This window comes from Fonsecaea multimorphosa (genome assembly GCF_000836435.1).
Source record: "Fonsecaea multimorphosa CBS 102226 unplaced genomic scaffold supercont1.1, whole genome shotgun sequence".
In the NCBI taxonomy this organism is placed as follows: domain Eukaryota; kingdom Fungi; phylum Ascomycota; class Eurotiomycetes; order Chaetothyriales; family Herpotrichiellaceae; genus Fonsecaea; species Fonsecaea multimorphosa.
In genome coordinates this window covers 736,409-761,089 of record NW_015971635.1, presented here as the reverse complement: position 1 = coordinate 761,089, position 24,681 = coordinate 736,409, and the positions used below count along the sequence as shown (strand labels likewise).

Below are 24,681 nucleotides of genomic sequence, written 5' to 3'. Positions count from 1 at the left end.
TGCTCCCCACCTCCGATAGATTTCCTTGCGGGTTAGAAGAAGCGAGGAGGACGAACGACTAGTGGGCCATCATGGCAAGAGCCCATCGCCCAGTGGGCCCCATTGTACCGTAGGTACTTTGTATTGAGGAGGAAAGCAGCTAGTGGTGGTTTGCCAGATGCGGAATAGGAAGAAGCGACCAAGGGGGGAGGGTAGTGAAGATCATGACGGAAGAAGAAAGCCAACGAGATAATAGTATGAAACAGTATCCTCAGGAAGGAGAGACCGGGAAATCGGTCCGAAGGGGGGTGAAAGGAAGATGGTAAAGCGCTGGATCGGGAAGGGGTTGGGGCCTCAGGCTCCGTATGGCGTCACGGATGGTTGAAAGACTGAAGGTGAAGATGAAGATGAAGATACATACCCAAGTCAGGTTCAAAGCATGAAGGCGAAGTCGAGATAGATTCCCCCTTCCTCCTAACCACCCTTATGCATCAGTATCTCCACTAGATCGTCGTACCGGTACCGACTACAATTCTAGGTATACATTACATACCAGAACTATTCGAGTACAATGTAGGTAGGTACCTACTTAGGTATGAAATGAAGCAATATATACCGACGAAAAGGTTGACTCGCAACTCGGCTTTCATACCTCATCAGGCAATGTAGAAGACACCAAGGATCCCATTCCTTCCCCCTTCCCCCTCTCTCCTTCGTTCAAGTCTTCGTACCTACCTACCGTTGACCCTTTCTGGACAAGGGAATCAATCCATCCTTGATAATTATGTCCACGTTCTCCATAATCTACCTTACCTTACCTTACCTATGCGAGCTAGGGAGGGTCGGGTTCCCAGTCCCGCATCGCTCACTTACCTATCTCCATCATCTTGATCTTGATCTTTCTCCCTGCCATCCTGTGATATCTCTGGGTACATACGTACAAGTGTCCATTCCATCCCCCTCCAAGTCCTCATCGTCATCATTTTTTTCCTTCTTTCTCTGCTGTGTTCATTTTCATACCTAGGTAACTAACTAACCACGCCTACGGCCATCTGTTTCGTCATATCCATTTCCCCCTTTCACCCTCGGACACCGGACGGGAAAGAAAGCTCCGTAGGTAGTGTCAAAAGTTATTCTCTTTCTCTTTCTCTTCCTCTTACAATATGTACTCATCGACTCAATCTACCACCACCCCCAGATCACTCACTCACTCGCTAGTCCGGTCACACACACACACACACACACACACTTCTGACCCCCCATGCCCACTTGACACTCCAAGGACCTCGTTTCTCTCGAGACGGGTTTGGGAAGTCGAAGGTTCCCTATCTGGTAACATACCAAGCCACTAACCAATAGTACCGGGGGAAGTACGACATACTAGTTTTTTCTCAACTCCGCTCCGCTCCGCCCAGCCTCGCCTTACCTCGCCTTACCTCGCTTCACCTCGCTTCACCTCGCGCGCCCGCCCCAGCCAAGAGCCTAACAGAGGGGACGAATTCATGTAGGCTCTGCAATGCGGGACACCGTCGTCCTTATCTGATCGCGAGACTGGGCCTGTCATGCCCGCCCACCGCCGCCTTATATCATACGCTACGTCCATGCCTTGCCCGTTAGATGGCTCTAGGCATCCACTGGACCGAACATTGATGGCACTTGAAAGCCGATGCACAGGATGCCGAGAGCAAAACGTTTGATTATCTTATTTAGACTGTCGTTATCACCGCGTCGTCCACTCTCCCCAGCTTCGGCCGCCCTGTCCCTTATTCCTCCTCAGACACCCATTCTTCCTCCTCCCCCCTCGCTCTCCTCCTCTCAAGCCCACCCACGACCTCCCTCGCCGCGTTCAACGTCCCCTGCATCCCCTCCAGCAGGCGCATCAACTCCACCTCAACCTCCTCATTCGAGGCGTTGGCGGACATCGCAGCCGTGCTGGGAGGAGATGCAGGCGGGACGAAGGCGACGAGGGGGCCGTGCACACCACCCGCCGGAATCGCCGTTACATTCGACGTGACAGAAGAATTCGAGGCCCGGTGCATGTTGGTTGCTGCTGGGTGGGAGTGGCTTGGGCCAGGAAAGCCGTCTTCGCCAATACGCGCCGGTCGTCCCAAAGCATAAGGAGCCGGACGCGGGCCGGATGCCGTCAATGGCGTGGTTGTTGCCGAGGAATACCCGGAGAGCATCGTCCTTCCTCTCCCCGAGTAAAACCCACCCATGTTGACGTCTTCATCCATCGTTGCAGGCCCCGGATGATCTCCATCGTCATCGTCGCGCTCAAGGCCGAAGGGATCCACGTCCGTGGACGAGGCTGAAACGTCACTGTACGCTTCAGATAGTGCCGTCGAGGGTCGAGGGATCTCCTGTTCTTCAGCTTGTACAAAGTCGCCGATCGTGACCGGCATGGTCATTTGGCGAGCTAACGGGGCTGGACGAGTAGGTGTCGGTCTAGACGCGGTGGCAGGCTTCTGGGATGTAAAAGTGGCGGATGGAGGAGACGATTCCACGATTTCTTGCTCTTCATAGTCGTCGGCAACTTTTGCTTCAGCCATGGCGGAAGAGAAAGACCAGTCCATTGTGTTGTGTTTCTTGGTTTTTTGGTCAAGATTACCTCCTACCTCGACCCCCTCTTCTGGTGGGCCTGGGATATCATGACTGCCAGTTGAATCTTCTTCGGATGGGACGTTGATTTGTGGGATGGTCATTGCAGCCTCGGACATCGCGCTTGCAAAGGACCAGTCCATTGTCGCGTGACCGGGTCGGGAAGATGTGATTTCAGCCGGCTCTTGCAGCTCAGGGGCTTTTGTTCTGTTCTTAACAGTCCATTCCTCTTGAGACATCGCAAAGTCATGCGCGGACGTGCTTGGCGGTGCAACAACCTCTGCGGATGAGGCTCTTCTGGCGGTAAGAGATTGGGTATTGGGATCTCGGGGGCCTTTAGAATTGGCCCGCTTCTCTCGAAGTGTAGATGCATCCGCAAGTCTGATGGTCTCTTCTTTCATGGGCGTCGCAGCGTAAGCGGTCTGGATTTTGTCGTCAGTTCTTGGGGCAGCTGCGACTGCGTAGTCGGCTTCATCAAAGTCTCCGAGATCAATGACGTTGGATGCGATAGAGCTGGGCCGGTCTTCTGCCATTGCTCGAAATGGTAAGTCGGATATTCGACGTTGTTCCGGGATCGGAATGAAATCGGTCTTGGTCTTGTATTCGTATGCAGGCTTGTTCTGGTCAAAAAGGTTGGAGAGGTCTGCTCCTCGTTTGACGCGGGCTTCAAAGTTGGCCTTTTGAGCTGCTGTCATCTCCTTTGGGGGTGAAAGACCGCTGGGTCTGGTCAAGCCTTTGGGTGTTTCTTCTCCGGTCATGATTTCATTGGGAGATAAATTCGAGAAATCGGGTATCTCCAAGATTGCAGAGACGCGTTTTTCGAAATCTTGAGTCATGCTAAAGTTCCATTCGTCGTCAGAGTCAATGTCGGCGTCGGGATCCTGGGTAGAAGCAGCCGCTGCGCCACCGGGCATGAACAGAGAGATTCTCTGGCCGCCACTGAACAGCCATGCATAATACGTTTGAACGAGCTCGGTGAGCATGTGTGTTGGGTGCGTTTCTTCCGTGTCTCGCAGGAAATCGTGTTGTAAAACATCCTTCATCGATGGTCGCGTAGTAGCATCAGGAGTAAGTGAATACGAGACGAGTGAGCGTAGACCGTCACTGAAAGTCTCATTTTCTGGGAGAGAGATTGCCTGCTTCAGGCGTCTCATCCTCATCTTGAGTTGTTGACGTTCGCGTAGATCGCTGTTCGGCGGCCGTCCCATTGCACATTCGTAGATTGTGCAGCCGTATTCCCACACGTCGACCTAATAATTTTGTTAGCCTTGACGTGCAGTACATGTAGCTCTCCGAAATGACCATCACTACTCGAATATAACTTACCTCATCTGAATACTCTGGATTTTCCGTCCACAGCTCCGGTGGCATCCAGTGCAGAGTTCCTATGAATGTCTTTCGCTTGTCTGTTTGCGTATCAAGGATTGTGGCAACCCCGAAGTCACACAGTTCAAGGCGACCTTCTTGGTGGATGAGAACATTGGCAGCTGGAGGAAAGACAAAAAGTCAATCTTCGGTTCGGGTGCCAACAAGGGGCTAGGGGAAATGAAGGAAGTCAGAAAACGTACCTTTAACATCCCTGTGCATGATGCCTGCTTCATGAAGACCTTTCAGAGCCTTTGCTAATTCCCGTGCGACAATTATGATGTACTTTTCAGAAAGTCTGTCGTTGGTAGCTCGCATCTACAGTGTCAAAAATCAGTCAACACTGCAGATTTCAGATATCCAGACTCCCAAGGGGCATGGCAACCAGAATACAATGACAGCCAAGCTCAATGTCTTGGGCTAGCAACAGGTTGCTGCAAACTCAGTGACCACGATGTACACAATTAACAAAACTTACCAGGGTCTTGACACTGCCGCCAGGGCAGTATTCACAAACCAGCCACAGTTGACTATGCACGGGCAAAGCTTCGATCATTTGGTTGAGGTTTTCTGCTCCACTCTCTTGAGCTTGCCGCAGGATCCTGATTTCTCGGTTGAAGTCTCGGATCTGTTCGTCCTTATGATCGCCAAAGGCATGAAAATCCGCTTCATCGACGTCAAGGACTTTGATAGCAACAACCTTGGAAGTGGAAAGTTGACGTCTATGATACGAGTCAGGAGAGGAAAGCCGAAGGCCGGAAACCTCAGAATGACTCACCCTTTGTACACTCTACCAAAGCTACCTTTACCGATCAACTCATCAAAAGCATAGTCAGGCTCAAGCTGCTTGGATCTTTTGCACTTCTCCTCAACTGCTCGCTGTTGTTCCCGGGCAAGACGAACCGCCTCACGACGGTGAGCTGTCATGGCTGCAGCTGAGTCAGGATGAAGACTATCCATTGTGAAAGTTGCACCTGCTCGGCGACGTTGTTCGAAAGTTTTTGTTCTCTTCAACCGCTCAGACTCGTCCGCTTCCGGAGAAGACTCAAGGATTTCAAGGGTCTTTTTACGGTGTGCGATAACTTCAGCTTCTAATTCCTCCTCGTCTCGTGTTGCCGGGCGGTGCTTTGTCGCTTCGTTGAATGACTCCTCTGAAAGGAGACGTCGGAGAACAAATTCACGGGTGAGTGGTGTGTACTCTGACTCTGGAGATTCAAGAGCCCCTTGGCAATCCGCGGGAGCGGCTGGCTTTCGTCGCCGATCTTCTGGGACAGTTTGTGCTGGAGTTGCTGGTGGTCTGGCCTTTCGAACACAAAGCGGAGGCGGAGATAGCTCCTCCCAGAGTGCTCTATCTTCTGGATGCTCAAACTCAGAGGTTTGGGCGGTGCCAGCAGGCTCACGTGGGAGTGGAAGCCCTGGTGGTCGAAGAGGTGATTTTTGAGGAAGAGCAGGAGGCTTTTCAAGATCTTCACTAAGTCGGAGTGGAGACTTGGCGGGAAGATGGGGAGGTCTGGCAGGCCCAGCGTCACTTGGCGATTGCTTGCTGTGCTTCTGCCACCAGTTGTCCGGTCGGAGTACTCGTCTTGGCGCGCGAGAGAGTGGAAGACTGGAGTCCTTCTCGTTGAGTGGTGTTGGTGAAGCGTGTAGCGAGAAACTGGATGGCGATACGGCGTTCTCACTGTCCTTTGTTTCACCTAGAAAGGGTGAAGATAAGGCTAAGGCTCCTGTTGAAGTTGCGACTGCAGACTCAGGTGTTGCTGGGCAATATTTATTTCTAGGTGAAGGATTTCGACCAGTGAGACGTGCAGGACGATGCGGAGGTCCACCGGGGCGGTGTTCTCTTCGGGAACCTGCAAAGAAAGGAGACTGTCCGGTTCGAGTCTGGTTATAAGATGGGGTACTTGTCGATGTGGACGAAGAAGGTGGAGAGGGAGATGTATGTGGAAGGCAACTATCCTCTCTGACGGCACCGCGATTATACGGAGATGCTGTCACTCGTCAGCTTGTCACTCTCTCCTTGTCCGAGGGCTTTCCCGTCAGATCAAAATCATCTTGCCGGTTGCAAAACCCAGCGCCGGCGGCGCGAAGGCCGACGAATGATTATTTGGCCCGCGGGACGACTTACAAAGGGGGTCTGGAGCCTTGTCCTCAAGGGATCGTTTCTTTTTGTCGCCTGGGGACATAGTTGTTAGTGATTGTTGAGGTTGTATAGTCGGTGATAGAGAGAAAGAGCCAAAGCAGTGTCGACATGGTGAAGGAAGAGTCCCTCCATGTCGGCTCTCTTGCTGCGTGATCAAAGACTTACCTTGCTAAGGGCGCCAACACACTGCTGTTTCGTTCACTTTGTTGGGCGACACCGAAGTGTACGGCTCTGCCCCAAGCCAGCACAATCGCGAGCTAGCGCCTATGTCTTCACGACACGGAGTTGACCTTGTCGAACTGATATTTTACTGCACAATTGCTATCGGGGACTGGATACAAACGGTGAAAGGGTGTCGTTGTAGATATTATCCAGCCCGAAGCCCTTCTCAACCACTCTTGGCTTCAATCTGGACAGGAGCACCGGCAGCATCCTTCCGTCGTATACGAGGCGGGTAGCAGTCGCGGTTCTGGATATATGGCTGCAGGGGTCGACTCGGTACAGGTATGTGCACAACCAGAACTGGAACCAGCGATGAACGTGAAAAGGGGAAAGGACTTGGCCATGAAGGCGCTATTCCTATAATACACTAGCGTGCACGGACCATCTCAGCCTCGTGATAGACACTACAAGGCTGTGAGGCTTGCGGCTCAACTACATATGACTGCGATAGAGGGTGACAATTTGAGAAGCCAGGTGTGACAGAGGAGTCAATATATCCTGTTCATACCAGTGCGAAGAATGCCGGTATACCTTGCGACCAATATTGCTACCGCGTGACACTCAAAATCCCATCCGCCTCCTTGGGACTATCGGTTTCTTGACCACTCCATTGCTGCCCATCTTCTTAACCACGGTGCCGCCACTTTTGGCCCTTCCGATCAACAAGCGCTCTTTCTCTTCATCTGCCTGGCGCCTTCTCTCCTCTTTCGCCCGATCTTCGGCCATTTGTCTCTCGATCTCCATCTTGCGGTTGAACTCACTTTCAATGATCCTCTTATCCTTGGCGCTGTACTCCTTCGACTTCAAGCTGTAGAAGACACCACCAAGGTCTGCCAGCCAGTGTGGATCCACCGCAGTAACACAACTCATGTACTCCTTGCTGGTCAAGATCAGTTCGTGGTAGACGACATAATCCGGCGGATCCCCAAGCCCGTAAAGAGCCGAGGTGGGATGGAGTTGGACAGTGACGCTGGTGCGTAGGTTGAGGTACTCTCCCACTCCTCGCCGGCGGGCAGCTTGGTGATAGTATCCGGAGCATATGCACTTCCGTATGATATCCCAGTCTGTCCCACACGAAACGAGCTCCATTTTCTGCTGGCCAACCATAATGTCGTGCAATTGCTCCCGAATCTCTTTTGCACGACGCAGTGCTTTGGGATGTAAGAAGTGCCGAACACACCAACCGTCACTGTATCCGTTACTTTTCCATTGTGTATACACGTGCAAAAGCGTTAGATGATCTGACTCGTGCACGAAGAACTTTTCTCTCGCCGCATCCGACTCCTCTTGCCTCTCTTTCGGTCTGTAAAACACAGACGGCACAGATAGCATACTTACAATCGTGAGCATCTCCTCACTGCAGCCGTATTCGGTAGAGGATGTGATAAGCATCTTCGCCAGCGAAGGATCCATCGGAAAGGCGGTCATCGTGCGGCCGATGGTTGTCAGGTCGCCAACGTGGTCCAACGCCCCGAGGGCCCAGAGGTCGAAGAGTGAGGTGGTAATTGTGTCTTGCGGCGGAGGGTCCATAAAATCAAAGTCCAACAAGTCTTTGACACCAAGTGATTTGAGAAGCAGCACCGTATTTGCCAGATTCGTCCTTTGGATCTCAGGAATCGTCTGAATGTACAACTCGTTCTTGAACGCCTGCTCAGTGTACAGATGAAACGCTTTGCCAGGTCCGGTGCGGCCAGCGCGTCCAGCTCGCTGAGAGGCATTGGCTTGCGAGATAGGGGTGATCTGCAACGTGTCCATTCCCATCTTGGGGTTGTAAACTTTCAACTTGGAGTACCCAGCGTCGACAACGTACATGATCCCATCCACTGTCAGGGAGGTCTCTGCGATGTTGGTGGCAACAATGACTTTACGGACACCAGGCGGAGCAGGATCGAAAATCTTTGCCTGGAGATCCGCTGGCATTTGGGAATATATTGGCAGCACCATGAGCTTCGGAGGATTCACTAGCAGGCGGAGTCTCTCTTCAATCAACTCGCAAGTTACCTCGATGTCCTCTTGACCTGTCATGAAGACGAGAATGTCTCCGGCGCCCTGGGAGACATGAATGGCGAGAACTTGCTTGACGGCACTGTCCACATAATCTTCACACGGTGAGCGTGAATACTGAATGTCAACTGGGAACGTGCGGCCAGGGATGATGAATTCTGGTGCTCCTCCATAGAAGCGAGAGAACCGCTCCGAGTTCATAGTGGCAGATGTAACAATCAGTTTCAAGTCTCGGCGTCGTGCAAGAACCTTTTTGATCAGACCCATCAGGACATCGGTATTGAGAGCCCGTTCGTGAGCCTCGTCCATAATGATGCATGAGTATTTGTCTAGATCTCGTTGAGTCAGGGATTCTCTAAGCAGTACGCCATCCGTCATATCTGCACTGCGGTCAGTGTGTCGTTTAGCAAAGGCATGACAGAACTTACACTTGATCACCGTCTCGTCGCTTGTGCAGTCCTCGAAACGAATAGCATATCCCACCAGCCCGCCCAACTCGACTTCCATCTCCTCACTAACCCGCTTCGCGACACTCATGGCAGCAACTCTTCGAGGTTGTGTACAACCTATCAAGCCATGATTACCGTAACCCTCTTCGTGGAGGAATTGAGTCAGTTGTGTCGTTTTCCCCGAGCCTGTTTGGCCAACGACGATGATGACCTGGTTGTCTCGGATGACACGCATTAGCTCCTCTCTCACAGCAAACGCTGGCAGATATTCTCTTTGCTCCTTTAATGTCTTGCTTTTGCTGAATGCAGAGCTCCCAGTGCTCTTCTTGAGATGGGTCGAAAATTTGCTCTTGCCGCTGTCCTCGCCCGGTGCCGCAGCAGCGCTGTCCCCCTCATCTTCTCTCACGCCCATTATATTGCCCAAAGCGGTACCTGCAATATTTGTGGCTTCCTGTGCCTGTTTCTGTCGCTCTTTTTGCTGTCGCTTTTCTCGAACGACCTTGCTCCCCTTCCGACTGAAGACGGCCATGTCACTCTGAGGGTCACGCACTGCTGGCACCGGTTCGAGTTGTTTTGTGAAAACGGTCTTCCCGTCCAAAAATGGAGGCCTGAGGTCATGCACCAATAGATGTACTCTGACAGCATCGTCGTCATCAAAATCCTGAAATTGATCCCGCCTTTGCGCAACTCCCGATGTGAGCATGCGGTTGGCTTCCCAAGCGTCAACCTCCTTTTGCTTCTGCGCCGCCTTGGCCGTCATCCTCTTGCCCAATTTCTTGTCCAACAGCGCCTGCTCGCGTTGCTTGTCTGCCCAAGTAGCATCCGCTCCACCGAAAGGGTTATGCGCCTCATCGCCGAAGGTGTGGCCAAACTCGTCTCCGGTGTACCAGTCGCGGTCCATAGCTGCGGTGTCCTCATCGTTGAAGAAAGGCTCCGGGCCATCAAACTCCTGTTGGTGTGGCCGTGAACGGGGCGAGAGCCTCTGGTTTCTGTCGGACGGCCTTTGTGAGCGACCTTTAGATGCGGATTGAGGCTTGAGGGACGGGCCCAGATCATCGCCCGGATCGGGTTGCGCAGAATGGAAACCTCCTGCGAGTTTCCGCCTCTTGGGACTGTGATTGCGCTCCATTGTTTGGGAGAAAGGAGGCGTCGGATCTGAATATCGATTAGAGATCTCTAGTAGTGGCAGGAGACAAGTGAACAAGACGTGAAGCAACTTCTGTGGTGCAGGAAAAAGTTTGGCCGGAGTTTATGCGGGAGCCTTGCGCACGCACACTCACTCGACTTGCATTCCCCGCCTCCGCAACCCTCCATGCAACTTTTTGATGTTCTGTCAATTCCGACAGGATGGCGTCAGGACAGGAAGCAGCTCTGCGGAAACAGCAAGGTACCTAGGATTCTGATATGCTGCGCGCTGTTACTAAGAGAGCACCAGACTTGCAATCGCAGTATTCCAACTACAAGAATACCCTTCAGACGCTTGCGCAGAAGGTAGGGGAAATTGAACAAGAGATCGAGGAACACAAGTCAGTCATATCCATCTTATCACTGCAAGTTCGTCGTGGTGCGGTGATATTCTAGACAAGAGGTGCATGACTCTGACAGTGGCTTCTGTGCAGACTTGTGATGGAAACGCTTCAGCCACTCCCCCAAGATCGCAAATGCTTCCGACTGATAAACGGAGTTCTTGTTGAGAGAACGGTGAACGATGTTCTCCCCGCGCTTAAGACCAACTCAGATGGGCTCAAGCAGGTCTTGGAAGAACTCCTCAAACAGTACAAGGGCAAGCAGGACGAGATGGACAGGTGGAAGGCGAGTTTACGACCCGTGCATTTCTTGGACTCCTGCTGATGCATTAACACAGAAGAAAAACAACATCCAAGTCGTACAAAACCAGTAAGGGATGTTTGCAAGAGCGGTCTCGGGAATGTGGCAGATGTATAAGTGTACCAGGTAGAGAGCGAGACAGCTTGAGGAACCAGACTGCCGCAAAATACCTCGTCTGCTGCCGTCAAACTGGCTACCCCGTTACCCCGATACGTTGGCCTTCAAGTCGTGAAAACGATGAGGTCAAACCAAGGCGTGGCATTTTGATCATAAAACTCAACTAGCAACTGCTGGAGCGACTTCACCACTGGCTGAGGCAGCTGCCGAGACTTTTCATCCATAATTCAGTTGGTTTCTGCCTTTGAACGATCAACAAACGACCCCGTAAGTAAATCCACGACAGCATCTTTGACCGCCTGGTATCGTCTTGCCTTGCCATCTTCTCCTCAAGTATTGACCTGGTCTTCATCCAGCCTCATTCTGACCTTGCTCTTGCCACCTTGACAACAATCTCTCCAAAATGGCGCACAACTACCCAAATGGCAACCACCGTCGTCTCAGATTTGCACTTCCACCGCTCATCAGTCGACCACCACTTTTCTGCTGTCCCGTGGCAGAGAGTAACCCAACTCACTTGCCCCGAAGCTTTGTCAACCCTGGACGCCACTTGATGAACTCCCAGCTTCGGAAGTTCCTCGAGTGTGCTGACGATGCAGAACACACCTTCGAGAAATGTGATGTGTCCCACATTATCGAGGTGACAACTCGGGCCCTTCATAACAATGCTCTACCATCTCACGGTTGGCCAGCAGAGCAGCAGTGGAATCTCCGGAGCGGACCGTCCAATACTTCTCTGACCTCCTTCACTCCTCCCCTAGAAGAGACCGAGGCAACCAAAATGGCGGTTGATGACGAAGAGCTGAGTGGTGCAGAGATCCCATACAGTACATATCAGAGCATGTCGACAAGATACTTTATCAGCCAAAGCAGCGACAAGACGTGGCAAACCCCACCGAATTCTCGAAATTATCAATCAAACAACCCCAAACCAAATCCAAGCAAGACGGGACCTGAAAGATATATGGAGATACCACCTTTCAAGACATTGCCATACACTTCAGAAGGGAGTGCGGGAGGAGCTGGCGCTCGACCATGGATGCCGTCGTGCTCGGTCTTGATGTGGTGTACCAAACACGACCAGTTCTACGAAGTCCACGTGTTGTCCTGAGTGCCGATAAGAGGATCGAAGGATAAATACATATCTAAGAGCGAGCAGGCTGGGTCTTCTAAGTCGGGGAGAGAGAAGCGTTGGTTCTGCACGTGGTGCTGGCCTTGCATATTTTACCGAGTCGATACAGGAGAGCTATGATACTCCCTGCCTGCAAACATGCTATGTACGAGGTACACACTTGCGATAGGAGCTGCAATCTTCACACTTGTGGGCCTACCTAGGTACATAGCTCACGTACGCAGATACCAGCTCAATCATGACGAAATCTCATCCACGGACATGTTTTGATCATAAGGCAGGGTGGAACTGTGTCTTGAAATGGCGTGCTTCCTCATGCACACAAGGGCACATCTATTTGTGTTCGCAGGTAGCTTGCTTGTCCGGTGTGAAACTAGACTACGGAGGAGATGATCCCAGTATTGTCCGTGATGCCGGATCTGATATAGCTGCAAGGCTAAGGTAACGGCCGTCTCTCACTGGGTCAACAGGTAGCTGCCTGCGCCAGCCTAGCTAGTCGGCTTCAAAAAACATCGGAGAGAGGATAGCATCGCCCGCCGATGGGGCCATAGATCATTATCGACGCTCTAAAGCTGCACTTGTCTTGCATCTTGTTTGTGCCGGGAGCTCCTGGAAGTCCATGTCGGAGGACACGGGTGCTCTCAGCTCTGTGCCGGATATTGACCACGGTTACATCTTGGCTTGAACATGGATACAAAGTGCATTATTACCCATGCACATACTCAATTTATAATTGAACATCGCCAGCTTGCGGTAGGTCCTGAGGAAGAAAGTACCTATTTGATGATGCCTTGGTGGTGCTGGGGTTGGAGCCGGAGCAGGTTAGCCAAGTACGAGCACTACCTACTAGGGGTGGCTAGGGGTGGCAGGTAATACCTTGGTAAGCTACCGAGGTAAGTTTGGGCGTGCAATAGTTCCCCTCGCTAGGTAGCCCCGGTGCCTGTGGGTGCTTGTGGTGCCTGTCGACGCTTATCGTTGCCCGGAGGTACCGAGTACTCGTCACCAAGTCCTTGCTGCACGAGCTTTTTGCATGGCCGCAGGGCCGTTGGTCTCTCTGCAAGCAGTAACTCAACTCTGAAGCAGCGTGGCGCCAGACCATCAACGACAGTCGAAGTTTTTCTCTCTCTCGTGCTACGCCACCCTCAGTCTACCGCACACCGACGACCTCCTATGCATTGACCCTTTCCCTACCCCGCCTCCTCCCTCAGCAGCAGCCCTCACAGATGCAGTCCTGACAGTCACCGGTTTCTGCCTGAAACACCGCACACCCACCACTGCTCTGGATGGGGTTTGAACACACTCCCGCACCTCCAAGGATTGCCCCAGCTCCACTGAAGCTGCTTGCCTCTCGTACACCAGTCGAACCTTGTCGAATACCAGACTTGGCGAGACATGGCCGGAGCTGCAAGGGAACGGGCTCCACCTGGAGCAGACACTTCTGCACTGCTTACTGGTGGGTGACTGGTGGTCTTTCTTCTCCGCGCCACGTTCTGCAGGTTCCGGCCGTGATGGGCGACAAGTGCCGACAAACTAGGCTGACCCTCCAGCCCATTGACTGGGGGTTGAGACTCTTGAGAGTTCATGGGTATGCCCAAGCTCCAAACCAGGGAGGCAAGGGATACATGGCTCGATGGATGGACCAAACGCAAATCGGGTTCTTCCCAGTGAGTCACTCGCCACCGTCTTGGTTCCCTTTTTGCACCTCGTCTGATTCGATACCTGGTGGTCACTCATTTCTGTAAAGCCAGTCAATTGCAAACCCAGAAGCAGGGAAGGGGTAAATGAGAAGGACCAGAGAACTGCCGAAACAGAGTGTCCATCAGTCCAGCTCTGGGCATGCTGAGGTTCACCCGCTCTCTACCTACGGGGGACGAATACACACAGTCCCCAGAGCTCCCCCAAAGACTGAGTCCGCTCAAGCCACTATTACTCCACCTCAGTGGCCCGTCCCATTCCATCTCAAAAAGTCTCCTGCAAGAGTTCGCATCGTCCAAACGCCACCAAACCGGCGAACACTCATGATCGCTAAGTATTGCAGTCAGGGGATCTGCACTGGGCCAACGACAATCCTTTCCTTGAGCACACATTCTCGAATACCTATCGATTTTGTGCAGATCTCCATCGTCTTGCCTACTTAGGGTCTTCTGGCCCTCTATATTGGCTCGCTGATTCGGCCTTACCATCTTGCAGACACCTCTGCTCGCTTCTTTGCACCAAAATCCTCCTGTTGGTTCCAATCGACGCCATGCGGCACCTGGCATAATCGTGCGCCGCTCAAACCTCAGACGACCGCCTAGGACCCTCCTTTGGCGTTTCCATTTAGGCGCTTTGAATATCTGCCCTTGCCCGCCTTCCCTCGCGACCTCAACTCCTTGTACACCTCCTTGTCGTTCGGACTCGTTCCTCACACTCGTTACTCCAGGACCCGGGTATTTAGGTGGCATTGCAATCTGATCCGTTGGGATTTCAACTTGTAAACTATCTGCCCTGCAAGACTCTCCTTACCTGCCACTCCTTTGAAGAAATCTCGTACAGCGTCTGGATACAATTGGAACGCCCAGTACGTCACGCGGTCGCCACTGGATTTCACCACCTGTTCCTTCAATCAATTGAATTTCAACTGGAGGAATAGCTCTCGGGTTTGTTCGAAGTACTTTAAAAATCCGCCAAAGGGACACTGAGAGTGGTGTCTTGTCACTCTCGGTCCAAGGCAGGCAGCCTTTGAGGATCGGCGGCGCATATCATCGAATATCGGCCCCAGCGGAGGATCACTTCAGTGATTACAAGGGCAAAACTTTCTATATTTCGACCTCTGTGAGTTCCATCTCCTCACATACTCTCGTTCCATATCAGACTAATGCCTCGCAGACCACAAAATGTACTTTATCAGCTTGCTATCGGTCTGGATCACCAGCTCGCTGTTCACCGCTGCCTCTGCAACGCCGGTGGTCAGGAAATCGCTCAACCCCAATCGCTTCAGGATTAGATCACCCTTGACCAACGCAGACTTCTCAGAAGACTGGCCTACCAATGTCGTTATGGTCGGAGGATCCCAGACGTATGGCTTTTGGGTCCCCACCGACGGTACCTGGTATGATCTAGGCAACATCGAATGTCTCGGCTTGCCGGCATACGCGATTGGCGACTGTGACGATGTGACCATTGACCAGATTGGCGTCGTGGCGGGATACGGACCTTGCAGTTTTGTCGGCAACGACGGCTATTCATCCACCCTTTCAGGCGATGCCGGCGATGGCTACTATACGGTCGGCCCGCCCCAGAACATCATGTCTGCAGCGTGTGGTCCTTCCTGATGGATTTCAATTTCTCTGAGCCAGCCAGCAATCCTTAACTCTCACGACTTCCAAGCGACCGATTTTTTCTTTGGATGCGAAAATGAAGCACGATAATAGACTTTATTTACTGACTACTTCGCTTCTCATGGCTCCTCCTTCCGGCAAGCCAACCTGCGCGCCTCTGGTGGCGGGTCAAACTCCGTCGCGTGGACCGAATTAGCATACTGGACCTCATTTCCAGCGAAAACAGCAACGCTCATCGCCCGAAAATACCTCTCCCCCATACGTCAACGGCCGCCAACACACAGGGCGTCGAAAGCATAGTTCTGGGCCGGAATATATCTAGATGCGGCTGGGCACCGGAGGAGGCACGAAGGGATCATGATCGATGAATCAGTCGTTCGAGGCCCCGGTCGTGGAGCAATCCCTTAATACTCGACAGGTATTACCAGCAACCGAAGGAATGGTGGATTTTGTTGCAACTTCCAGACTCTCGGCAATCAGATGAACCCGCAATCCTCCCTTCCCCCCTTTTTGATACCCAGGTCGCAAGAAGAATCAATATCAGTCAGTCTCTTGTCAAACGGCTCTCCTCCAAGTAACTCCCTCTCCTCCCTGTAGTGTCTATGCTGTTTCGTCGTGATGGATGATCAAGGTGATGGGATGGCGTGATGCTGGCGGCTTCTGTAATCTCCCATTCCGACTAATCCCCCGTTCTCTTTTCTTTTCCATTCCCCTTCTCCCCTCCCTTATCGACACACAGACATACGTACGTACGTACGTAAAATGTTGTAATAATCCCAAGGGCGAGCTCGCTCTGGTCCCTCTAGCTCCGGGTTCCGTTCCTTTTTACAGGGGTCCGATCCGATATAAACAGTCAAAACGAGACGACGGAAGGGAGGCCTAGGTGTCGAATGAAAGCGATGAAAAAAAGAGAATCCTATTTGTTACCTACCCATCGCTGTAACGTGTATGGTTCATGGCTCATGTACATACATATATAATATCCCCGCTCTCTCTCTGCGTTTCTATTTCTACATATCCAACTCTTCCAACCCGGATGCCGAACGAGGCGTCTCTGCCCCAGCCTCCGCATATACCGTCCGAATCTCCTCCAAGGTGGTCGCAAAGGTCAAATCATCCTCCTCGTTGCTCATCAAAGTCACAGCCCCGCTCAGGTGTAGTTTCCTCTGGATATCATCCGCGAGATGAGGTTGCAGGGGTCTCCAGATGACGATTCGCGTGCCTTCGACGGCGTGGTGGTGTTGTTGTATAGTCTCGGTCAGGACCTGGATCGCACAGCCGTCGACGCTGGTGCATTGACGCAGGTCGAATATGAGTACTGTCTGCTCGGTTTCCAGCTTTTGGTGAGATGCCCCTGTAGGGGAATGATGGGGTATCGTCGGAGGCAGAGGTCCAGATCTGGCTAAGTCGTGATCGAGATCGAGTGCCTCTAACCGATCTTTCAGGTCGCTCGAGTTGGCAAATGTGAAATGTCCCGAGACGGTGACGGTCAGAGTCCGCATGGACGAAAGCGCTGCAATGTGCGCGAGGTCTCTATCTTCCAATGTCTGTGTTGACGAGTCCCGGATTCGCACTGTGGACCGCCAGAACCCTCGACGTATAACCAGAGCCACAACTGACCATGCGAGCCCCAATGCCATTCCCAATGTGATGGAGTGGAAGATCGTGGCCCCAAAGACCGACGCCATGAGCGACAACTCAGGCCACGCGTGTATCTTTGCAAAGAATACAACTTCGTGGGGACATTCTTCAATCATGGAGACTCCAACGATGGCGATCATGGCTGCTAGAACGCCTCTTGGGATGTAGTAGAACGCCGGGAGGGCGAAGAGGATGCAAATCAAGGTAATGGTGCTGAGCAGGACGTTGCTCATGGGTGTCCTCCCGCCTACCGAGAAGTTGAGCTTACTCCTGCCATAGCCCCCAAATCCAGGCAGGGCGAGAAAGCAACCTCCGACAATGTTGGCGACGCCGAGCGCGACGAGTTCCTGGTTGGAGTCCAGAGGGACATTGGATGCCGACGCCTTGTTCGCCGTGCTGGCCTTTCTGAGACTTCTAGCTGTCAAGGAAGACTCGAACAGGCCCAACAGAGCAATCACAAACGCTGTGGTGATGAGATTCGAAATGTTGTCCTCGATGTTGTGAAAAGTGAACGGCCAACGGAATGGTATTCCCAGGTTTTCTGGTGTTCGGATACGGCCCAGCACCTCAAGGCCGTGCGTATGCCAGCCACACAGCCACGTGAGGAAGGTCGAGGAAGCAACGACCACAAATCTATCCGGGAAGTATGCAATTCTAGGATACCGTAACTCCACAAAGCTTCGAAAATGTCTTGGGATTTCGTCAGCCTGGTGGTCTTAAGAGAGCTCTGAGGAGTGGCTCCTGCTTACCTTACCAGCATGACAATTGTAAAGCTCGTGATGGAAACCACGGCTGTGAGTAAATGCGTATGCTTGAGGTTGGTCAGGATGAAGAGAAGCTTTCTCGCAGGACTTCCTCCAGACACGCTTGGGTCTTCTTTTGCTAAGCTCCCAAGACCCAGGCCTGTGACTGTTTGCTGTATCACAACGTTGAGCCCGACAGCCCCAATAAACCCCCGCATGAAAGGTCGACTGAGCACAGAGTCCACAAATCCCAATCTGCTCAGGCCCGTGAGGAACAGCACCATCCCTGTAAAGGCAGTCACGGTACCGGCCACTTGGGCGTTGATCGTCTGGTCCTCCTCTCCACCACCTTCATTATTACTTCGATCCGTGAGCGCGACGACTGTTCCCACAAGCAGGGAGCCTGGAGCCTCTGGTCCGACCACCATCAGGGGACAAGACCCCAGCAGTGCATACACAAGCGGGGTGATCACGAACGAGTACAACCCGCTGATAGGATGGGCGTGTCCAAGGAGGGAGAACGAGATGGAGAGCGGCACGTAGAGTGAAGCCACCGTCAACGCGCCCATAAAGTCCCCTGGGAGCGACTTCCATTGGTACTCGGGTACCCATTTTAGAAACGGCAGATAGCGAGATAGTATACGCCCCAGTTTACGTCCTCCTCGATGGTGATGTTGTCTGTGAGAAGATGACATGGTGGTCCGCTCTGACTTTGGTGGTGGGAGCAGGTCGTCTTTCGATGAGGCACTCGCGGTCTCGAGGTCTGCTTCGCATATCTTGAGGAGGAGCTGCCGTTCGTTCAATCCCGCCTCTTCCATCACATTATTCGGCCTTGCCATCACATTTCAGCTGCCTTGGTGAATGTAGGTGATTGCCATCGGGCCCGTCTCTCAATCAAATGCGGGTTAATATCCGGGGAATGATGGTCATATTGTACGGGTGTCAGAGCAGGTAGTTGACGTGATTGAGCACGCGGGTGGATTTCTGGCCCCTAAACATCCTGGTTGTGTAGATTAGAACAGTAGCCGACGAATGGATCTGGGGATTGGAAAAGCCTAGTGACCGATGCAGAAGCGATTCGCAAAGGAGGCAGATGTGCATCTGTAGTGTCAAGCTAAGACGCTGCCCACGCACTGCCACGGCTCGTCCATGTCTCGATGCCGCGTCTCTCACCGACATCTTGGTACAAGGAGCCTGTTTATTCATGCCACTTGATCTAATGCTAGAAATATGTTCCCCCACGAAATTCGCCTTGTCTCTTTAGACGTCCATCTCAATCCTATGTCTGTGCCCAATCCCACGCATGTACAAAGTTCACCGACTCCCTGATGCGATTCCGATTTAGGAGAATAGAAAATAGACATGGATCCTATCGACCCTTCGCCTTCTTCTCCTCCTCCCTCACGACCTCGCCAACCACAATCCGACAGAGCCATTCAGCCAACTGCTCCACGCTCCACCCCCATTTGATCTCCGCCGCGTCTGCTCTTATTTGCCTGCCTTTGTACCAACCGTGGCTATATTCGCATTCCTGCATAAACCTCTCGAGAACCTCGGACTCGCCGTCGCCTACCGTCCATGCAAACTCGCCCTTAACGAGTCCATTCGCACTTTCGTCGATCACCATCTCCGTCCCCTTCAGTGCTCGAACTTCAGGACGTATCATCGCGTGAGGCGGTGCATGGAATTTGGGACGGAGTGACTTCCTGTAAATGATGTGGAGGGTGCGAAAGTGGGTGTTTGAGAAGGCACCACTCAGAGCCAGTGGCCTCTTACTGGAGCGGAGAGGGTCAGATGGGTACGACGGTGGAATGAGGTATGACGGAATGGGTTGCGACTTTGCTTCGGCCTTCTCGGAAGTTTTAGTCGATGAAGAGATTGAGGCTTTCGTCCTCTCCCAACCTGAGCTTTGAGACTGGTCTTGACTTTTGTCGGAAACGCTTGAGGACATTGTTGGCTTAATCGGCACTCCTGGTCCGTCGGTATTGTGCCATCCCTGAGTCTGTGAGTCGCGATCCGAAGTTTGGTTTGATCTCCAGATCCAACTAGGCCAACCTTTGCTTGGGTTGGTAACTGACGGTTCGTCTTTCGCCTCAGTCCTAACGCTCACTTTCCGCTGAGTTTCCAAGTCCCCCTCAACAACAGCTGGCGGGCCGTCATCAGTTTGCCTCGTTTCGGTTTCAAACAATTGCAATTCTCGGTGCAATTGTACCCCAACAGAATCCTCAAAAGAGTCGTCAGTCGAAGATCGCATGCTGAAGCTGCTTTCCTGCCCATCAATGTCCACTCCCCGGGATCTCTGGCTAAAGACGACTTTCCTGATCATGTCTGTGGCATCGGGTTTTACAATGCCCAATCCCTGATTGAAGCTATAGCGAGAACCTTTCATTGCAGAGCGAGGTGTCGGTGGCCGGGCTGGAGAGTCCTCTCTCCCTGCGTCGCCATCGAATGGCTTTGCTTGGAATTGGTTGGGCCTAGGAGGTGGCGTCGATATGGATATCGAGGAATCGTTGAAATTGACCGGGATCTTGACAGGTTGTGGAGAAGAGTAGGGAGATCCCGATGACTGGGAAATCTCGTTTGCTAAGTCGACAACCTCGTCCAGCTCGTCATGCGCCGTTGGTGCTTCAGCCTCAGCTGTAGGAGTTGACTGGTCAAGCGCGACCGGAGCGTCTTCTTCTAGCTCTTCTTCCTCGGAGACAACCATATCTTCGCTATCCACGATTCCATGTTCAGCGGGTTTCCCCCTTGGTGTGCCGGCCATCAGATCGATATCGAATTTTCCACTGTTCCTCCTGAGTCTCAATTGCTGTCTCTTGATCTCACCAGCGCCAAACCGAATCTTGCTTTGAGGCTCATTGTAAAACATCAAGCTACTCACATCATCAATACCAGATAGCAATGTGCTTTGTTCTTGTGGAGCATCAACATTCTCGCCTCTCTTCCAGGGACTTGGTATCAGGCTTCTTCGAGGTCTGTTGATAACTTCTTGAGCCCGTTGTCGTTGCCTGACTTGCTCAGTGTGGGTGAAGAGGCTCTCGGTATTGGACTGAACGGCTGACCCTGGACTTGATGAATTCTTGGCCTCGGCGAGCCAGATGTCTGTTTCATCATCTGCTTCGACTTCGAGATTAAGATGCGATGACTCTTGTCTCTCTGCTCTTGGAGTGGGCTGTTCTTCCTCATCGTCGCTGTCAATCACAATGACTTGACTTTCACTAGCATTTTGGATCTGCCTGGACACCGCTTCTCTCTCAAGTTGCCATTCGCGTTCCCGCCTCGCTTGCGTATCGAGGATTGATTTCTCGGTATACTCTCGTGGGGGATTTGGAGGCGTATGTACCACAGATCCTTCACCACTGCGTCCTTTGCTGCTGCTCGTATGAATTGGAGTATGCTGAACCAGGTTCTCACCTCGCCAGACCTGCGCACGAGGATGCTGTTCGGGATTGACCGGCACCTTCGCATTCGAAATCTCGTTTGATTCTGAGCCTTTATCTTTGGAAGAAGCCGATTGGTTCTCGGGAGGCGATGTCAGTCTCTTTGCGAGCTCCTCGCCAAAGCGGAGGCCAGCTCTGAGCTCGCGTTGGGTTCCGCAATCAAAGCCCACGAATAGAGCTCCATCTTCTTCCAGCCCGGGATGGTTTGAAAATGTGTCCTGCTTTCCTGCCAGCGCTCTCTCGCCAGAACGATCTGGTGACACTACTTCTTGCAACGCAATGCCTGCAAAGACGGCACCAGCTGACGCACGATGTTGATGTTGCGGCGTCCATCGAACTTTAGGTCTCGGTGGCGACGGCAACTTTGGTGATGAATATGGTAGTGGCGTTACTTTTCGACCCACAGATACTGATGAGGAGGGGACTTTTAGAAGACCTTGGTCCTTCTCCAACGCTGGCGGTGAAGACGGAACTGTACTTGATAGCTCACTCTCGTCGGGCTTGATGGTAGGATATGTGACGGCCTGAAGCGGAGCGGCAGGATTTGAAGCTGGGACATCACCGTTTCCTGTCTCCCCAGATTCAGCGCTCGACAGTGTCTCCAGATCATTGATGTCCGAAGGATGGAGGCTGGCGGGTGGTTCCACATCAAGAGGGCTACTCAAAGCTCGTCTCACCGAGGGTAAAGTGTCCAAATCGATCATAGTAAAACCCTCACTTTCCAGTATTGTATCAAAAGCTTCGTTTTCATGCCGCCTTGGAGCGTCGTCATCATCAAGAGCTTTCCCCACGTCGTCAGAGTCCCCATGGTAGGAGGAAGTAGGTGAGGGAGTTGGATAGCTCAGCGCGCTGTTAACGGAGACCTTTCGAACTGCTATTTGCTGCTTCACTGATGTACTTCTCGTCTTTTCGTTCACGATCGAGTCTTCATTTTCGAAGTCATTTCCCACGATTGGCTTTGTCGACAGCGCACGAGGTCGTACTGACACTCGGTTAGGATTGATCTTGCGGAGTTCTGGTGACTGGGATTCAGCCAGAACGTTCGTTTGCTCGACGACGTCACCATTGTCTTCGATATCTGTATCTGGTCGCACCTCAAATCTTGAAGCGCTGGGGTTGGCCCTTGAAGATTTTGACGGAGAGGCCTCCTGCGTTGAGCTCGCCGCCGCAGAAACGCTCTTGCGAGAATTTCTCCTCTTTCGTGGTGATTTCTTCTGTTTCAGCCAGTCATCCTCTTCCGAATCATCCCCCAGCGGTATTATGTCCAGATCCGTCACGCTCTGTCTCCTGCTGCGGCTGCAATTCTTGCGATCAACACCTGGTGTTTCGCTTCTCTTGCTCCTTGTCGCATGCGAATTGGAGTTTTTCCCTCTCGCAGAAGTTTTTCGCCCTCCATCCTCAGGGAACTCGTGTTGTAAGGATCTTTGGGTCGCGCGCGCTCTCGGCTTCATTAGGGACGCGTTGCCTTCCATGTCGGCGTCCTCTGGCTCTGCCTCCACGGTTACCCTGATCTTCCAGGGACTCAAATTCTGTTCCGAAACGGTTCGAAACGGAGAGGAGGGGGCTGCTTCGTATTTGAAGGTGTTTGTACTCGCAGGTCTGCCTGTGGTCTTCATTGCCGTGCTTGAGTATTGCCGCTTCGACGCGGGCTGGCGACTGCCAAGTGTGATGCTACCATGTGAGGCTTCATCGTTGACTGAGGTTGCCAGGGGGTCGGGTGAGCTTAGGTCACCATTTCCGTAGGGAGTCACGGAGGGCGATCGGGACATTTTGTTTGTGTGGAGGGCGTTGGTATGCGCGGATTCTTCCGACAACGATCGATGATCAGACGTGCAGAATCACCACCAGCATGATCAATGAGTTGTTTTCAGTAAGCATGTGATACTAAATATCTGCTGATAATCACTGCTTTTTTTCATCTACTGAATGTACAGTATGCAGCTAAAGTGACCTATCCACAGAGTCCTGAAAATTGTCGCAATGCATTGTTTACTATCGTTGTTTACAATGACGTTAATTCCGCACCTTCTGATTGGCTGCAAAGAGGCGCCTCAGCCTTGTCCGTATTGCCCGCCTTTCCATATGCTCTTCCCCTTTACGCGTCGCTCTCAACTTTCAAAATGTTGAGAAATCATACGTTGCATAATTGAGCGCTGGTCCAGTTGTGGGAGAAAAGATCTCGTAGTTGCTGACTCCCCATTCGGGATGGTTGACCCCATCGATCCAAGCCTGAGTCTCGATCACAACACACCCGTGTTGATTCACAAACTTGGCTGCGCCCTGCGTGCCATTGTTTCTTTGCTGCTGGCTTTGCTTGACTGGGATTGTCCCGTTTTGGCCATTGCAGGTGTATATCTGAAGACCTTGCTGGTTGGTGGACACGTCCAGCTGAATGCCAGTGGTCTCCGACCACAATGCAAGCACAGGGTAATTTGAGGATGTCGGACCTGCATTAGCCGGTCTGTCCAAGATGAAAGCGTTGTCAATTCCCGTGCAGCCTTCACCGCAGACGCCAGTAGCGTTATCCACAGCGTCTCCCAAAAGCTTGGGGGAAAGGAAGTCGAGGGCTGACACATTCGAGACAGCACCCAGAGCGCCAGTGGGGATCAGGATAGGGTCCACGACGATATATCGATCGGAATCTGGCATCCACAAAGTCGTATCATTTAAGATTGTTGCCTGTTTGAATGCATTGAGATTCCAATAGATGTGGTTTGCCAGCATGATGGGTGTCTCCTGATCCAATGCCGACGAAACCATGCTGCTCGTCAATCGCGGTCCGACTTCACCCTGCGGACCACTGGGGAAGGTGCCCAGGGTGAAAGTCGCCGTCGTTAAGACTGTGCCTGGAAATCCCTGGAAGCCAGTGTCAAGTAGACTGAATGTAATGCTCGAGCTCGAAGAGGCAACAACAGTCCAGTTCCGTTGGTCATATCCAACTACACCCCCATGGAGAGTATCGGCGCCGGCATTCTCATTGGCGGGGATATGATAAGTCTGTCCGTTCAAGGTAAAGGTGCTATTCTTGATTCGATTTGCGTATCGGCCAACGACAGCGCCAAAGTAGGTCTATAGTGGAATAAAACTCGTGTTAGCAATCAGAGCACGATCATGAAGGGCCAAGACTGAGCGTACATAAAATGTCTCGACCTCCACAACACCGCTTCTGGTAAAACGCAAGACTTACATGATTTGTTTCTGTGTCGGTCAGATATTGGGTGGCATTGTCATATCCAGCCACGACGTCCTGATAGTCACCGTTGCGGTCCTGGACCAGTAACGAAGTTAGGCGAGCTCCATATGGGATGAATTTTGCGGTGATATTCTCGGCGGTCAGAGTATACACAGAGAAAGGGTAAACTCCTGTTGGTACAGAAGAGTTGGAGCTAATCTGAGCCAGAACTGGCACAGCAATGGACCATGCCAGAAGAAACCATGGAAGATGCGACCACATTTCTGCAAGAGGCCTTTTGGCTCAACTGTTTACCTAGTCGTCTCACAGCCACTGGAACGTAGAGAAGGGCGAGCAGAGACAGAGGAACCCTGGGATTTATACTCGGCGAGAGTTGTTGGTGTGCAGGTTACATTGTGGTGATCCATCCGAGATGCTGTAGCAAGTTGGGTTGATTCACATGATGTTATGGTGGAGCTGCCTTGAGCTGCATAGCCCTCACCCGCCCTTCATCTCCAGCAGGCTTATGCCT

The 24,681-nt window shown here is 52.3% G+C and overlaps 7 protein-coding genes across 7 annotated transcripts; 2 read left to right on the top strand and 5 right to left on the bottom strand.

The window, feature by feature from the left end:
• Positions 1 to 1,742: 1,742 nt before the first annotated feature.
• Positions 1,743 to 4,902, bottom strand: Z520_00293 (uncharacterized protein; the record flags this gene model as incomplete). The annotated part of the gene is made up of 5 exons (XM_016770814.1): positions 1,743 to 3,827; positions 3,904 to 4,064; positions 4,146 to 4,260; positions 4,421 to 4,664; positions 4,721 to 4,902. The coding sequence occupies 5 exons, from the start codon at positions 4,900 to 4,902 to the stop codon at positions 1,743 to 1,745; spliced, it is 2,787 nt and encodes a 928-aa protein (XP_016637724.1).
• Positions 4,903 to 6,865: 1,963 nt separating this feature from the next.
• Z520_00292 (uncharacterized protein) lies at positions 6,866 to 9,886 on the bottom strand (the record flags this gene model as incomplete). The annotated part of the gene is made up of 2 exons (XM_016770813.1): positions 6,866 to 8,688; positions 8,737 to 9,886. The coding sequence occupies 2 exons, from the start codon at positions 9,884 to 9,886 to the stop codon at positions 6,866 to 6,868; spliced, it is 2,973 nt and encodes a 990-aa protein (XP_016637723.1).
• Positions 9,887 to 11,104: 1,218 nt separating this feature from the next.
• Positions 11,105 to 11,812, top strand: Z520_00291 (uncharacterized protein; the record flags this gene model as incomplete). The annotated part of the gene is made up of 1 exon (XM_016770812.1): positions 11,105 to 11,812. The coding sequence occupies one exon, from the start codon at positions 11,105 to 11,107 to the stop codon at positions 11,810 to 11,812; it is 708 nt and encodes a 235-aa protein (XP_016637722.1).
• Positions 11,813 to 14,709: 2,897 nt separating this feature from the next.
• On the top strand, positions 14,710 to 15,147 carry Z520_00290 (uncharacterized protein; the record flags this gene model as incomplete). Its single annotated transcript, XM_016770811.1, has 1 exon — positions 14,710 to 15,147. The coding sequence occupies one exon, from the start codon at positions 14,710 to 14,712 to the stop codon at positions 15,145 to 15,147; it is 438 nt and encodes a 145-aa protein (XP_016637721.1).
• A 1,016-nt stretch (positions 15,148 to 16,163) lies between these two features.
• On the bottom strand, positions 16,164 to 18,355 carry Z520_00289 (uncharacterized protein; the record flags this gene model as incomplete). Its single annotated transcript, XM_016770810.1, has 2 exons — positions 16,164 to 17,484; positions 17,544 to 18,355. 2 exons carry the CDS (start codon positions 18,353 to 18,355, stop codon positions 16,164 to 16,166), a joined length of 2,133 nt encoding a protein of 710 aa, XP_016637720.1.
• Positions 18,356 to 18,906: 551 nt separating this feature from the next.
• Z520_00288 (uncharacterized protein) lies at positions 18,907 to 22,746 on the bottom strand (the record flags this gene model as incomplete). Its single annotated transcript, XM_016770809.1, has 1 exon — positions 18,907 to 22,746. The coding sequence occupies one exon, from the start codon at positions 22,744 to 22,746 to the stop codon at positions 18,907 to 18,909; it is 3,840 nt and encodes a 1,279-aa protein (XP_016637719.1).
• A 346-nt stretch (positions 22,747 to 23,092) lies between these two features.
• Positions 23,093 to 24,431, bottom strand: Z520_00287 (uncharacterized protein; the record flags this gene model as incomplete). The annotated part of the gene is made up of 2 exons (XM_016770808.1): positions 23,093 to 24,046; positions 24,165 to 24,431. The coding sequence occupies 2 exons, from the start codon at positions 24,429 to 24,431 to the stop codon at positions 23,093 to 23,095; spliced, it is 1,221 nt and encodes a 406-aa protein (XP_016637718.1).
• Positions 24,432 to 24,681: the final 250 nt, after the last annotated feature.